Source organism: Prionailurus viverrinus, chromosome B2, assembly GCF_022837055.1.
Source record: "Prionailurus viverrinus isolate Anna chromosome B2, UM_Priviv_1.0, whole genome shotgun sequence".
Taxonomy (NCBI): Eukaryota; Metazoa; Chordata; class Mammalia; order Carnivora; family Felidae; genus Prionailurus; species Prionailurus viverrinus.
Window position 1 is genome coordinate 115,037,146 of NC_062565.1, and position 17,470 is coordinate 115,054,615.

Below are 17,470 nucleotides of genomic sequence, written 5' to 3' on the forward strand. Positions count from 1 at the left end.
GGCAGTGTTCATGACTAACTTTCTAGGTCCTGTCTCCACAGTGACTACTCACCAGCACTGAACATCAGGGAATGATATCAAACTCTGGAAAATGTGATCGGATATTGATGCCGTAAGAAACTAAGGTTAACTCCAGCATTTTAGCTGTCTGGCTTTGGAAAACTCTTGGCTTCCATACCTAAATTCGTGCATGCTCAGGTGTGATGGTTGAAATGCTGTATTAGAAGAATCTCCTCAACTTTGTTTTCCAAACTCCTAGAACTCATGAATTTTTTCTTTTTTTTTCTTCTTTTTTAATATTTTCATTTATTTTTGAGACAGAGAGAGACAGAGCATGAGCAGGGGAGGGGCAGAGAGAGAAGGAGACACAGAATCCGAAGCAGGCTCCAGGCTCTGAGCTGTCAGCACAGAGCCTGACGCGGGGCTCGAACTCACAGACTGTGAGATCATGACCTGAGCCGAAATCGGACGCTCAACCGACTGAGCCACCCAGGCGCCCCAACACATGAATTTTTCTTCAAATTCCATAACTTTTCAAATCCATGACAGTTCCTTGTTTATCTTCACGTAAACTCCTTAGCCTCTTATTCATCTCCTCATGTTTGGTCTTAATTTTTTCTCTCTTTAGTTCTCTCCATAAATTTTACATTTTAGTGAAATCAAAAAACCTCTGAAGAGTGCCACTAAGGCTAGGGGATCCTTCCTTGTGAAGTCACCAAAATTTCCTAAGTCTCAGTTCTTGATTTGGGGGAGGGGATTATTTTTTATAAAATGAAGGGGTTTATTTGTTCTTTATGGTTTATTATGAGCCCATTTATATGCCTAGTCCTGGGCTATGAGTTTGGGATACAAAGCGACAATAAGACAAGTCCAATCCCCTAGGACCTCAATATAATCCTACTTTTCTCCTTCCTTCAGTCACCTGTCCTTCTAGTTTGATATTTCTTTTTCCTTTTATCGCCTTTAATTACCTCATTTTGTTCCTGATCTCCCCAGTTAGAAACCCCCAAATCAATATTATTCTTTCGCTTACCCATTTACAGATTTTTTTTCATTTACCCATGTAAAATTGATTGTTAAATCCTGTCAACCTTGCCTATTCTTCTTTGGAAATAATTTTAAAACCCTGCCCTCTTTTTTCCATTTTCCCATTAATGCTATTCTAATTTAGCTAATAGCAGTGCCAGGTAAGAATATAATATCTTAATAACTCAACTTTTAGTGTCTCCTCCTCAGAAATTATTCTCTTTGTCATCAGAGTATTTGCTTAAAACAAAATTAAATCATGTCACTGATTTGTCTATAAACGGTTCCCTCAAGTTATATATAAGATTAAATTGAAATCCCTAGCCAGTTTCCTCATGTTTCTCAAAATCCAGCCTGGATGTCAGGTTTCCCAAGTAGGTGGTTCCAGATGGTTAGTTGTCTCCTTTCTGCCAACGACTTGTACATAATATTTACCACCCTGGCTTTACTTTGTTTATGGTCTCTCACTGTACTTCAGACTCCTAGGTCTTATCCACCTTTCCATCCAAAACACCAAGCTTCGTTTGACAAACAATCTTAAGGAAAAAGGAGAAAATGTGTTGGGTGTGTTCTATGGTACCAGAACTTCCTGAAAGACAGGCAGGTTAATGGGAGAGGCTTTAAGATGTTCAATATGTAGAGACGCTGTAAAATAAATATATTGGCTTCCCCCAAATATCATAAGATTTGTTTTACTAGACGTAATTAAATGGACTGTTCTGGGGAAGCTGTTTGAACTAAATCCCTCTAAACTTTCAAAGGTTTCTGATTCTGTCAGCTAGAAGCTAATTAATTATGTGGACCACAGTGTTCTCATCTGAAAGTTAAGAGGGAAGGAACAACTGTAAAATCCTCTTAAATTCCCCAGTTATATTCACCATTCTCCCAAATCTTCTTTATGTGTTCATACATAACACTCTTGCTCATAACATTCTCTTCCCCGCTTCCCATTTGTCTAAGTTCTTCTTTTCCTTCAAGTCTCATAACTATTCCTAACTGCAGGCTGGCATCTTCAGATACCTCAACCATCAGTAATTGCTCCTGCCTTGTAATTTCTGTTGCACTACGTTTCTGGTCTGTATATGTATGGGCCTTAAAATATGAAAAGACTGTTATACTAACTATATCTTAGGCTTCTTGAGTTAGAGACCATGTTTTGTCTTCAGTCCTAGAAGAGTAATCACTGAATAAGTACTTATTTGTGAAAACAGCAGTGATGTGATACTAAAAGTGGGGTATCTGTATCACCGGTGTTGCATTCACCTGGGGTGCTGCATATAGATGCAACTACCCAGGCTCACCTTTTCATTCCTGAATCAGAATCTTTTGGAATGAAGTCTATGCATTCACATTATTAAAAAGTACTTCAGCTCAATTTTACACACGGTACAGTCTTAGAACTTAACTGGCATAGACCTTCAGGATCTCTACACCATTCTGCTATCATTTATGTGGTTTGCCTTTCCTCTTTCCGCCTGTTTAAGCAGCCCCTTGTTTTCAGTGGGTTGCTAGAGTCCCAGAGAACTTGTTGCCCAGAATGTTGTGTAAGACTACCATATCTGATACTCATTAAAAGCTGTGTCTGTGGTCCTTAAAAAGTAGCCCCTTCCTGTGACTGTTAATGAGTTCCAGGCTCCCTGAGTTTCCCCAAATCACCTGTGTTAGAAAGAAGCATCAGCATTCTGCCCTCTCTCCAGTTTTCTTACTTGAAGGGTTTTGAGAGAGTCAGTATTGAGTAAAGCTTCACAGCTGTCTTGAGTAAGAGTGGAACTAGTACAAGGTTATAGTTAGTACTTCTTGGGTAAAACGAAATGCTTTCTACATACTGACATGTAATGAGTGCCTATAAGAGTGCTAGGTGCTTACATATGATCTCACTTAATTCAAATAGAAATTCCCCTGTTACAGATGAGAAATCCTAGGTTCAAAAAGCTTACTCAACTTTTGTCTAAATAGCCAGACTGTGAACTCCTTGACACAGATTATTGGTTTTATTCAACTTTGGATGCTCACTAACTAGAAGCATGTAGATGTTGGACAGTTTAATTGTCAAAATGAGTAGCTGGATGAAGAGATCAATTTTGGTTATTCAGCTAGTAAATGTCAGAACTGTGTATGAATCCAAAGCCAGTTCTCTACCTCCCAGTCCCTGTGCTGCTCTGGAAAGTGTGCAGGCCCATATCTGAATGAGGTAGTGATGCAGTGAACCATGCACAAAAATGTATCGTATGCACAAAGGTGGATATCTAGCACCTTCTGTTCTGCCAGCAATTTTGTGAATCTACGAGAAAAAACCACTTATTTTTTCTGCTCAGGATTTTAGAGTGACCCATAAAGCTGGATTTATTTAATGATATGCCCTCTATTTGCACATCTTCTTGTGCCTGTTAAAATACCACAAGTCTTTCGCCTGCTGTTTGCTTACACTAAGGCTTTAGCCATCAGATATGCTGCTCTAGCATGCTATGTGGCAAGAAGATCCAAGTTTATTCATAATATAACAAAGTAGAGTTTGTTTTTAGCACAAACTGAAGTTTGTTTCTTTCAAGAATGCAAACTTAGTAGTTATGGAATCACACCCATGCAGATTCATTACCATTAAACTATCACATTTTCTGTTTATGTTGATTTCTAATTAATTCTCTACGTTAAAAAAAAAAAAGGAATGGAACTCTCAGCCAGACCAGAGTACATAATGATTCCCACTGTTGGATGAACACTGTTGGATCTGTCTCATGAAAAAATGCTGTTATTACCACCCACTAACTCATCAACAGGTCCTGGCTCTCTACAGAATCTGGGTCTCCCTTACCCCTATCCACTCCCTCTTGTCCTCTATTCACCTCCACTTGGGAACATGGCCACTTGGAAAAGGGGAAGCTTTCCCTTCCTTAGCAACAGCTGGAGATGCTGATTCAGTACCTTACATTTTACACCCGTAGCAGGGTGCATTAACCTTAAGATAGATTTTCTACTTGTGGTCAAGAAAAAAACACTATTTTTGGTTCTACAAATACTTTCTGTTGCAGTGTCAACAGCAGAATCAACTATAGTTATCTGGTAGGTCACAGGAAAACTAATATGGCTTTCACTACTTTTGAAGAATGAACTTGGGAATTAACCCACAGATTATTAATGTATTTAACAGAAAAAAGAACAGAATATAGAGATTCTAAAAGAAATATTATATTAGAAGTGAAAATTATAATGCTGTTGCTCTAAATTACCTAAACTTTGTCAATATGCATCACTAATGGCAAGAATTCAGAAAAATGCATGAAAGAGTATATGCAAGATTACAAAATATTTTATTTTTTATTCTGTTTATTTGTTCTTATGATCTATTATGAATTCCATAATTTTCCTGTGTATTTTTACCACCACCTCTATAATAAAAAAGAATGACTCCACTCCAATAAAAAAAGAATGAAAATGTAAAACCCCAAAGCAAACTCAAATTATTGCTAGAGAAAGATAGGAGAAACAAAGGAGAAGTGAAATGTTTCCAAGAGCAAAGAACATGTAAATTGATGTACATTCTCTTCAAAGATAAGAATCAGAGTGTAAATCTCTATCTTGTAGCTAGTTAGAACATTCTCCTCTAATATAAAAATTGTTAAGACAACATGTTTCCAAGGAACACAAGTTGCTGGTTCCATTTTATGATCCATAAAATTAACAAAAATTAAAGTAAATAACTATGTCAGGCAAAATGTGTTCTTTCCTTTCCTTCTGATATTCACTTAGCAACGCAAAGTCTAAATACACTTGGTATATAATCCCAGGTATTTACATTGGCCCACACGGTTCTTTAGGATCTGGCTCTACCTCCTTCTTTAACCTCATCGCATACCACTGCTGCAACCTCATTGGTTCCCCTTGTGCTGTTCCTTATGCCTGGTTCTTTCTCATGGACTTAACATCTTTGCACGTGCTGGTGATCCACCTGGGATATCTTCCCTCCCTCAGGTTTTCATAGTTTACTGCTTCTCATTCTCTAGGTCCCCGCTCAACAGTGACGTTCTAAAACGTGCCTTTCCTGACCGCTATGTGTAAAGTAGTTCCCCAGAGTTATTCCCTGCTTTATTCACCTGTTTATTTCACTCACACCATCCATCACAATCTTTAAGCATCTAATTGTGTACTTGCTTACTAACTGATTAACATCATAAAATCAGGAACTAGATGTCTTCACTCCTACATTTACTATATCATGTGTACTGTTAGGCACATAGTAAGTTATCAGAAATCTGTGTTGAAAACCTTAATCATGGTCTTCACAATGTACAGATAATGCAGCCCCTTTCAGCTGCCTTTAATTTCTAGTCCTAATTCTGTAGACTGTGGATGGACAAAGCCCAGCCATTGGCCACCAAGTTGGCATCTAGCTACCAAATATTCATCATAGCTTAGATTTCAGGAATTCTATATCTGCCATCATTTGCTAGCCATTTTCTTAATATTTTGAGCTGGCTTCATTTTAGTGGAAAGTCTAGCTAATTGCTGTTTAATGTTAGGTCTGTGTTATTACTGTGGTTTTATTTTAAAGTATTTATAGAATATAAATATTAGACTCCCTTCAGGAAATTATTATTCAGTAAGAGAAAGAGAAAGATTTTCCAAGTTCTCAAAGAAATAGTTTCCATTAAAAACAGTATTTTTTCCCCACATAATAATGGTGGAGCCCTAACTGAGCTTTATTCAGCAGCTGGTGAATACATTCCTCTCTGAGACTTTAGGAATTTTGTGAACCCACTGGTGTGGGTACAAACTTTCAGAGTGTTCAAGGTTGATTCACTGGGACAAAAGATGTGACAGACTCTATTATCCTAACTACTTCAGGTCAATTAATGTCTGTGCTATTGACTTTAATTAAAAACTATATAGAGTGTGTGCACATCGTGCGTCTAATTACATATACAATATATATACATATGCACACACCATCTGATGGTACACTGTATTTCAGAAATATCAAAATCTATATATGTTTGTGCATATAAACATATGGCTCTCTCAACAAATTACTAGTCAGAAATAATATTGGAGGACTATGACAGACCTATATTGATCCAGTTATCATCACTTGAGAATATAAAGGAGTATTGTGTACCAGTAAGTAATTATATCCATTCAAACAGCTTCTCATATTGTGCTGTCTATACCTAACAAATGATTATGGAGATTAGGCATTGTCTGTTCTGCCTTGGCTTCTTTAACTTATGAATAAATAAGAAACATTGACTCTCAATATTTTCTGGGGCTGATTCAATAGAATTTAAAGGAGACTGCCAAGTAATTCAAATTTTTAACACTAGATTTTTCTTAAAGTGAATAATTCCAAACATTCAGAGGACTCATGAAACATCTCGTTCCATGACCATAATGCTATATTAAACTTAAAAATGATTCCATAATAATCAAGACAGAAATGATATGATAGATATGATAGATATCTAGAAATGATATGATAGAAATGTGCTATCCTTACATAAGCAAAAAATAAGTCTACATTTTCTTTAGGTGAATAGATAACTGAAATAAATACACCTAGAAAAACTTTTATTATTTTATTTTGAATGATTTATTTCATAATTAAGCATCCTCAAAGTGTATATGATTTGAAATTTTATTCCTTTACCAGATGTTTATAGGCACATCCCACTTAAAATCAGTTATCATAAATACTTTCTATTAAGTGTTTACCTCTTTGACATCTTTATTATTTTTAAAAACACAAATAAGTAGCTTATCTTTTATATTTACTGCCTTTGTCTCTTCAGTAATAAAAAACTCTTCACTGATAACCCATTTAATAAGCAGCTGCCCTGTGTAGAAGCTGGGAATTATCAATAAAATTATGAAGACATTATCAAGACTGACCAGATGCCTACCTTCAAGAAGCTTCAAGTCAATGTGAACATCCTTGCAAAAGAAGAGGACATGGAAGAAAGGACAAAAGTGAAAATAGCTTTGCTTATAGAATTCCACTGGCCTCTTCTCCTTACCCTGTCTCCGAAGGCCACCATATAGAGAAAAGTAGGCAGTGAATGTTGTGAGAACAAGAATGCTTTAGGAAGAATTTGGGTTTTTTTTAATTATTATTATTAAAAAATTAACTTTTATCACATTTGTTAATTTATTATTTTTAATTCTCTGAATTATAAAATCTCAGTACATTACTTTCATGTACTTAGCACTTTAAACTTCAATCAAACCTTTTATAAATTCTGTTAAATTCTGTACTTCTGGATATTCTCTAGCCACAAATAAATGACCATCAGAGGTAACTGGCAGCATGCAATATTGAATTTCTTCCACACAGAAATTTATAATAGATGTGACTACATTTGCAGTTTGGGTTTAGAAGGGGATTAAACTAAAGCAAATCCTTGAAGCTTGTACTTAAATTGTTACAGAAACATAACTTAAATTTCAATGCTGCAACTGGTTTAGTGTATCGTAAGAAATGAAAATAACTAGCCAAAGATTGTGTATTTACCAAATGCTCTACCATTTAAAACTCTATGTTCTGGATTTTTTATCAAAAAAGTTGATTTAACTCTCAGGACAATAGCTTTATGAGCCATTGCGTCAGTTATGCATTGTAAGATTACCAAATAGAGAAATAGTAGGAAAGCTTAACAGCTAGGAAAATTGAAGTCACTTATTCAAGGGATATTAACAGGTCAGACACTGAACACTGAAAATTGGTTTAAATTACACACTAATATATACTGTTTTCATCCTTAACCTTTGTATACAAGTTAAGAAAAGATGCTTCCCTCTTTCCCAATTTTAGGGAAAGATACATCAATTTTACCATGTATTTGACACATTTGTAAAAAAAAAAAAAAAAAAAAGTCCCAATTTAACTTCCTCATGATTTCTGACTGTTTTTCCACTCAGATTTACCCTTGTTACATAGCTAGAGTTTACTTATATATGTGAACAGATTGTTACCAGACATCAAAAATCTAGGTTCTAACCTTTGATATCAACTGCTATTTGTCTTGTAGTTTCAGAATTTCTTTGAGTCCTAGTTTGGGGTTTCAAGATAAATAATTGTGATGGCTTCTATCCTTACTAATAAGGAGTTAATTTAGCTTTCTACGAGATGCATGCTTTGAAAGCAAAAATGGTGTAGAAATGCAAAGTATTGTTAAAAATCAACTGAAAATATGTCTTTTTTTCTTACCAAATATCCCTTATTTTGGACTATGTTTCCTTCTTCTGGCATTCTTCAACTCCTCTCTCTTTCAGATGTCTTCTCTAATTAGGTAGTTACAGCCAGGGACTCACCCTTACATCTCTAGCAACCAGTACAATATTAAGTTCCATCTCTTAAGGATCACTTTCTGGATATTTCATAAAATCTTCAAAATCAATGATCCTAAGCCATGTTTATATTTTTAGACTTTTTTTATTCTGTGTACTTGCCCCCACACTCCAACTGCAGGCTTTTACTCCCCCAGAAGTCCCTCTTCTCTTCTATTCACTCACGGGCTAGAACTCAAAACACACCTTCTCAAATCCTCTTTCCTATTCGGTCCACATTCTGTTAGTCACCATATTTGACTGACTCCACCTCCTAAATATCCTTGGAATAGTCATACCTTCCTTACCACATTACCCTGCCTTTGCTATATTTTAAGCTATCACCAGTCTTTTACCTTGATCACTATATTAGTCTTCTAGTTTCTGTGTTTTCCATGCTGCCAGGGAGATCACCTTCCCAATACAAAAGTGATCACGTCACCCACCAGGTTGAAATCCCTTATATCTACAGAATAATGTCCTTGGCACAAACCACAAAGGGTTCCATAATCTAGATCTACCCAGTGCTTGCAATCTTTTTGATACTCCTCATATCTCTATTAACCACTCTTTACGCATCAGATGCATTGAACTCATGCCAGTCTCCTTCCTGATGTGGATAATTGGGGTGTTCCCTCCTCTGGCCTCATGATGGTCACTTACATACTTATAACTTCAACTTATTTTCTAAGATTAAGTTTAAACCTTAGATATTTTATGAAACCTCCTCACCATTAATACCTCCATTGTTTGTATAAACTAATAGTACTAAAACATTTTTTAAAAAGAGGTGATTAGGAAATACAAAATGAAGTTTTTATCAGAATGGAAGAGGAAGAAGGATGAAAAAGCAGAATTCTATTTTCTGTCTTAGAATCATAAGATTTTAAGGCTGAAAGAATTGTTACAGTCAATCCAGACCAAAGTTTTCTGTGGTTTTCATGTAAAAAGTAAAACCTCCCCTTAAGATGAAGTTTGGGGAATTTGTATCTAGTTGTGTAATACAGTCTGTAAAAATTGAGTGACCCTTACACAGCATTCAAGAAAACAATCACTACTCTACTCAACTGTAAAAAAAATCTAGAATCCTAGAATCTGAGCTTCAGAGTCTTACTTATTCTCACTTCCCACAGCATAACACTGAACCCTTTCTGAAGAAATAAAGTTGGCTTCTTTACTTTTCAAAAATCTATTTTGCCAAAAAATTTTGTCTAAAAAGGCACAATATGAAAAAGAAGCAAGCAGAAGGAATGTAGCGCTACGTTATGAGTTGATTGTGCTAGATTTCATCAGTAAAAGTTTTAAAGAAAACGAGGTACTTTGTCACATCTCATAATTTTGATGGGAACTGTTACCAGGTCATTGGGCCTGTATGGAGCTCTTTCCTGGAGAAGTTTCCAAACATCCAAAACCAATTTTTTAAAAAAATTAGTGTTTATTTATTTTTGAGAGAGAGAGAGAGTGCGAGCATGAGTGGGGGAGGGTCAGGGAGAGAGAGAGAGAGAGAGAGAGAGAGAGAGAGAGAGAGAGACAGAGGATCTGAAGTGAGCTCCAAGATGACAGAGAGCCAGAATTGGGCTCGAACTCACAAACCACAAGATCATGACCTGAGCTGAAGTCGGACACCTAACTGACTGAGCCACCCAGCATCCCCAAAACCCATTTTTAAGTGAAATTTATTTTAAGGTACATCAGTTTTTGAGGCTTCACATATGTAAATCATGTTTATTCTCATAACTGATTTAAAGTTGTATCATAATTGACAAAAGTTTCAAGGTGCTTGAAATTATAGTTTTGTTTCCTTTGGGCAGCTGCATTTCAGAGATAGAGATAGGTTGTTGTGGGCCAGTTAAACCTAATTTCATTCAAACTCAGAGTCACTTAGTGCCCTGGGCTTGAAGTGACTTTCCTTCAAACTGAGGTCCACTTCTCCACAGACAGTTCTTATGAGAAGATTTCACAGGTTTTTAACTACACATCTTGCTTCCTAAAATGGACCAAACTAGAGTCTGAGCACAGGAAGCCCTCTTCATCCCTTTCCTTTTTATGGTCTTTCCCTACAGAAAACACATTTTCTGTAAGTCTCCAATGATGAGTTACCGCAATGAAAAAGTACCCTGTTACTTGGAGAACAGTTTTCACTTACAAGTTCCCCAAGTCCTGTAATGCCTAAACCTCCTGTGCCACTTTATATATTCTTCCCACCCCATAGAGGAGCATGTACAGGAAAAGCAGACTTCCCTTCCCCCCCCCCCCACATTTCCTCAGTTTATTTACAAAACGTCTTGGAATGAGAATGAGCTGCTTGTGGTTCCTGTGGCTGATTCAGGGATGCTTTCCTCTAAGCAGAGGACACTGGTCAACCAAATGACCTCTCTGTAACTAATTCTTGCACCCCTGTGGTAAGGCTGATTGGGCTTGTAGGTACCCTTTCTAACTAAGCCTGGTGGGATTTGTTTTTGCAGTAAAGGACTTAGCAAGAACCAAACATCACTCTGAAGACAGACCTGATAATGGCAAGGCCCATCACACCCCAACACGCACACACACCACTACCAACAAAAGAAATCAGAAATACACTGGGGTGCCTTTGCACTCCTGTGCATCAACCTTTGTTTCTTATAAAGGTCAGAATTTTTGCCTTCTGGATTCCTAGAGGAACAATAAAGCTACTTATAGTGTATTTGAACACAGAATTCATTAGGAGAAGAAATCATCCCAAACAACAGCTCCATGAGAGATGTACTTTAGTCAGCAATTTTACACCAGCTCACACATAGATGTTGATGACCAGTTGATAGTAATAAGAAGATTTAACGTTGTGAGGATCTGAAGTAAACATGACTCTTCCACATGTTTGTTTATGTTTGTTCAGATTTGCTAGTGAATAGTCAGCTCACCACACATGTTGATGACTCTTGGAAACCTTAGAATTCTTAGGGGTATGTGTAGCAGTAGTCTTTAGTGTCATGCCCTCACCAAATACATACTTGAGTAGAAGAAGTAGAATTATTATATATTATATATATAACATTATAAATATTATATTATAAACTATAAATATTATTATAAATAGCCATAAATAGCCACCAGTATTTCTATTTTGTAGAAATACTGGTAAGATAAGTATCACATTGTCATCATGGTATCAGTTTGAACTGATAAACATTAAACTTATGTGAGAGGAAATATTTTAAGAAAGCATGGGGGTGGGGGAGTCCCAAGAAGCTACATAGTTTCAGAATCAATTTGCAATGGATCAAAGAGTAATATTGTGTTCTCTAATAGACCATACATGAAAAAAGATATCCTAGAACAAAGTGTCCTTACTCAAGTTAAGCCTTTTCTATGTTGTCATCTTTGCTTGAAGAAATTAGATACGTGCTTATCATCCATTGCATAAATGACGAGCAAAGCTAATATACATTGATTTTAGGGAATAAGCTCAAAATTACCCAATCTCCAATCAGCCAGGGTGCTAGTTCAATGAGAATATTTCACTACATATAAATACATATATGATCCATAAATAGTTTGAGGCAGTATATTCTTAGTTTCCAAATGCCCAAACTTAATCACTTAAAGTTTTTAATAACTTTTAAATTAAAAACAATATATGTGTATATTTAAGGGAAATACTAGATCACAGAAAAGAGAGGGGAAAAAACCCAACTTATTCACACATTACCACCAATTGAAAGCTAGTGAAACAAATGTATCTCTGCCTAGAGAATGTCATTGAACTTCTATATTTATGATTTAACATTTGTTTTTGTCTTTATACATTTGTCCCTTCAGTGCATCCTAACGTCAGTCAAGGCTGCCAAGGAGGCTGTGCGACGTGTTCAGATTACAATGGATGCTTGTCATGTAAGCCCAGACTATTTTTTGTTCTGGAAAGAATTGGCATGAAGCAGATTGGAGTGTGTCTCTCTTCATGTCCAAGTGGATATTATGGAACTCGATATCCAGATATAAATAAATGTACAAGTAAGTGTTACACAGAATTATGTTTTTATCTCACCCTTAGGGACTTTCCAGATTTGAAATGGCCTCTAGCATATTTGTGATATTCGGTGTTAAGTTAATAATAATATTTACCTGATAATAAGGCTAAAGCATACGTGGACTTAGCCCTCAGAGCAGGAAGATTTTCACCTCTTATAAAAAGCACTCAAGTTTTGTGGGGTTTTTTTTCCCATCATAAAAGTGAACACTGAGAACATGGTTATTACTCACGTAACCTACAGAAAACTACCATAAGCATTAATGCCATCTGAGTTCCCATTACTGTCACAACATCCCATTACTATCAGAACATTTAATGATTTAAAGAATAAATTCAGCTATTTTTGCTTCAAGAAAAATTCCAGTATAACAACTACAACATTTATCTATTTGTTGGAAATAAATGTTGAAAACGCTCTCATATCACCTCTCATCTGGACCCCGAAAGTCTACTCTTCACAGTGTAGACTGAGTAACCTTTCAAAATGTAGATTTAGGAAATACCATTCCTCTGTCAGGCACCACATATAGCTGCCTACCTCTCAAACTCATTTCCTATGACTGCAGCTCATCCACTGTGCACTGACCTCACTGGCCTTCTTGCGAGATCTTCCCACCTCAAAGCCTTTGCAGTGACTGTACTACATTCACTATTCTGGCAGCGTGGAAAGCTCTTAGCCCACATCTTTGCTTGGCTGGTTCTTTTCTTTCATTCAATATTCTCACATATCACCTTGCAGAGAGGTATTTCATGACCAGCTAACTCACAATAATCAAACTGTTCCTGTTTTCATTTTCCATACCTTTTCCCTACCTTTTGTTGTTGTCGTTCTTTTTTCCAGACCACCTCTTACTCTGGAACCAGACTGCCTGGTTTCAAAAATCACTCTGATCTGGGCTTGTTTCAAAACTTTTTGAGTCTCAATTTCTATAATTCCCTGTAAAATGGGAATTATAATCAGGGCTACCTCACTGGGTTATTGTAAAGTTGAAGTGACTTAATATTGTAAAATATTTGCAGCAATATCTGACTTACTAATCACCATATAAGGGTCAGCTATTGTCATTGTTTATTGTGTCTTCCCTCGTAAAATGTAAGCTTTGTGAACTCCTTATCTCTCTTTGGTGCACTGATGTCAATCACTATCTAGAATAGTGCTAGGCACATAGTAGTCAATCATATACTTCTTGAATGAATGAATGAATGAATGGACCTCTAAAATAGCACTAAAGCAATATCTAGTATATTTCATTAAAGTTCTGACGAAACACTTTTTACTGTTATTTTATATAAATGGATACTCGGTCTTATAAACATTCTTGGCAGTAGACATTGCCAAAAATTCTTTCGTAGGACTCTCAGTACAGTAATTTTGAAATCAATGATTGATGTTCATCAACTAAATGACTGTGGAGGAATCCATAATTTAATTTAGAAAAATAATTTTGAATCCTAATTGTTTTGACACAAAAGTCACATGTGCCTGTGTTGTAAGCATACAGACCCTGACCAGCAATAAGTAAGTGAAGATAATGAAAGCATATTTCTTTTCTTTTTTTCTCTTTCAGAATGCAAAGCTGACTGTGATACTTGTTTCAACAAAAATTTCTGCACAAAGTGTAAAAATGGATTTTACTTACACCTTGGAAAGTGCCTTGACAATTGCCCAGAAGGGTTGGAAGCCAACAACCATACCATGGAGTGCGTCAGTATTGGTGAGGAGGATTTCTAAGATTTACAGGGGAGGATAAACACCTCAGATGATAATGTCAGTCTCCATGGAAGTGCTGCTCAGAGTTCTGTTTCACAAGAACCTGAAGGGGTATCTCCAAGAGGCTTTCTTCATCCTTCCTTACAAAGATACCATCTTAACAGGGCTCCCACAGCCTTAGCCAGCATGTATCACAGTACAGTTTATCACCCCGCGGGTGCTCCATTATTTCTTAGGGAGTGTAATAACTGTTTTGGATAGTCTGATCATTAAAAATTTATTTCATATAATTATTTAGTGAACTTTTATTTAGAGTAATTTACCATATACACACTTTGTGCAAGTATATATCATATATGTTATACACACACATACATATATAAAGATAAAGATAAATATATGAATATATATATATATATATGTATATGTATATGTATATATTTGGTCTTAAACTAAATTTTCACTTTAGGACATGAGTTTCACATAACACTTAGGTCTAATGTCAACCAGTGAGCAAAGTTGTTTTTTTTTTTTAATGTTTATTCACTTTTTGAGAGAGAGAGACAGAGAGCAGAGGAGGGGCAGAGAGAGAGGGAGACACAGAATCTAAAGCAGGCTCCAGGCTCTGAGCTGTCAGCACAGAGCCCGAAGCTGGGCTCGAACCCATGGACCATGAGATCATGACCTGAGCTGAAGTCAGATGCTTAACTGACTGAGCCACCCAGGCATCCCAGCAAAGTTGTTTTTTAAAGGCAGGAAACATTCTCTGGATATAGCCCTTTGGTACTCAGTAGATGAGCCAAACACCTACAGAAATAAAACTGATACAGTTAAAAATCTCATTTTTTTCTCTCACCCTGCTTTACTGAAATGTCCTGCTTGCACAGGTATTCAGAAACAAGGAGAGGATTTTGGACTTACTCAAACTGACAGAAGGACATAGTCATAGGGTCTGATTAAATGCAGGCTGAAGTTCTTGAAGGGGAGGTCCCTCAGACCAGTTGTTTGTCTAAATAACAGATCACTGTCAGGCTTTATTTCTCCCTTTTAAATGTTGTGCAGCTACTACAACGACGAGTTGGATGAACAGTTGGGGAGCAGATGCTCAACCAAATGGGAAAACAGCATACTAAATCTCAAAATCCCCTGGGCAAGAGCTACAAGAACCTTTGATGCTGCACTGATATTGGCATATGCACACAAATGTCCTTCTGATTCAGTACAAGATAGTCTCCAGGATTCCCCTGGGGTCCCCACAGATAGATTCCCCCGTTAGAATCGAAAGTGCTGGAGCAATAACTAGAAAGTGGTGACTTAACTATTTCAAGTCCAGAAATAATTGAAACAGAAAACACTCATTTTTAAACAAAGTTTCTAAGAGAATGAAACAAATAGATGATATTTTAATGATAATTTCAAAAGCATCTGGAAAACAACATTTCATGGCTCATTTTGGTTGAGTCTTCTTTTTTTTCCTTCTAGTCAATAAAGACACAGAAAAACTAGTTAGAAATAGGGTAAAACGTACATGAGAAAGCACTTCAAGTTCATCTCTGTTAAGTCCTAAGGGCTGATGACTAAAGGTAATAAGTTCCAAACTGTGGAAAAAATAGGAAACAATTCTGTGGAGTATTCAAGGACAGAAAATCAGGATGAGTTGCAGAAAGTCTGTGCCATTTCTCTACCCAGAAAAAGGGGCACATGTTTAGATTTTCTTAGTTGTTTAAAGTGTAGTATTCAGTCCTTGAAAGGCTATTTATCTTCAATGTATTAATGCTTTTCTATCATAGAGAGCATTTAGCACTTGGCACTGTTAGATTAGCCAGTAAAGCTTACTGGTAATCCATACTACTATTTAGACAAAAAATATTCTTAAAACAATGAAATTTAAGAAATTTATATATTTTAGAATAGGGATTAGAAATCTAAAACCCGTTTAGCGAATCTGGCTCATTGAACAGTTAGGTATAAATCACCTAGGACACAGTGCAAATCCGCAAGTTTTGTTGAGAGCCAGCTCTTGTTGCTTGCTGTAAGGGATGTCTCCCAGCATGTGCTCTCTAGCCAACAAGTAGTAGGTGGGCTACGACTGAGGCTTGCGCCACGATTTCATGAAAAATGATGACCTGTTTGATTATCACAAAAGGACATTAAAGCCTATTCCTTTAGCAAATATGAAACTAGGACCCGGAGAGCTGAAATAATGACTCCAAGGACACAGTGTGAGTTATTGTCAGTGCTATTATTAGTACCTTGACTCTAGCTCTCTGTTGTTCACCAAAGATTTTGAAGAATGTGTCCCTCCCTCTCTTTCCTGAAATCTACATTATGTGACTTGTTTCTTATCCTGATTATTACTAAGAGGAAAGGTCATAACAGAGAAAATACCACTCTAATATAGAGCTAGGGTGAAAGACTTCTGCCTCAAAATATCCACTCCTCATGGTTTTCTGTCTTATTAGGCATAAATGTCCACTGAACCCAATTTTATAGGAGAATATATTTCTTCTACTTTATGCTGTAGATATTGCTTCCTTTCTGCACTGTCATTGTGCCATCCTCATCACTCCTCTGGGAGAGTTGGCCTCATTCAAGTAGTCACAGAGGGAGATATCCAGCTTTAAACTGTGAGTAGCAAGGAACATGCCCTTGCTATGTTCTCAGTGTAGCCATGCAGTTAGTCAACAAGAATGAGAGCAAATGAGTAATGCTGTCTTAAGGCCCTTACTGGTAGAACATCCAGTTCAGCTTTTCTTCCAATTCAAGAATTCCTTTTATAGCTTTGTAGACTGATGATCTATCACAGCATGACCATTTCTGGGGACAGGAAGCCAATTACTTTTTTGAGACCCTTGTTTCATTAGTGAATAGTTAAAGATTTCCAGGGGCACCCAGGTGGCTCAGTTGGTTAAGCACCCTACTCATAATTTCACCTCCAGTCATGATCTCACAGTTCGTGGGTTTGAGCCCCTCATTGGGTTCTGTGCTGACAGTGTGGAGCCTGCTTGGGATTTGCTTTCTCCCCCCACTCTCTGCCCCTTCCCACTTGCCCTGTTTCTCTCTCTCTCTCTCTCTCTCTCTCTCTCTCTCTCTCTCTCTCAAAATAAATAAATAAACTTTAAAAAACTGTGTTAAGATTTCCAGTGTTAAATTGTCCTTAATACAGAAAACAGAATAGAAAAAGGGTGTAATTTTGTTTTTTTCTTAATTACCTCTTAACCAAATAATGCCCCAATTCTATGTTGTTCAGACCTGAATATAACTTAAATCATCCTTTTTGTTGTCTTTACATGTTTTTCAAAGTTTCCAATTTTCCAGAAATATTTTTTACACAGTAACATTATAGGTTCATTTTATAGTATTTCTCTAGGAAAAGTTCTCCTCTTCTCAAGGATTTTTAACTATCC

At 36.6% G+C, this 17,470-nt stretch overlaps 1 protein-coding gene across 2 annotated transcripts in view; it reads left to right on the forward strand.

Moving 5' to 3' along the window:
- Nucleotides 1-17,470, forward strand: part of RSPO3 (R-spondin 3) — an 86,731-nt gene that overhangs the window by 20,737 nt on the left and 48,524 nt on the right. For both annotated transcript variants that reach the window (XM_047859472.1, XM_047859471.1), the window contains exons 2-3: nucleotides 12,142-12,333; nucleotides 13,921-14,067. In XM_047859472.1, the coding sequence (XP_047715428.1) occupies nucleotides 12,142-12,333; nucleotides 13,921-14,067 (339 nt within the window). The remainder of the gene's footprint in view (nucleotides 1-12,141; nucleotides 12,334-13,920; nucleotides 14,068-17,470) is intronic.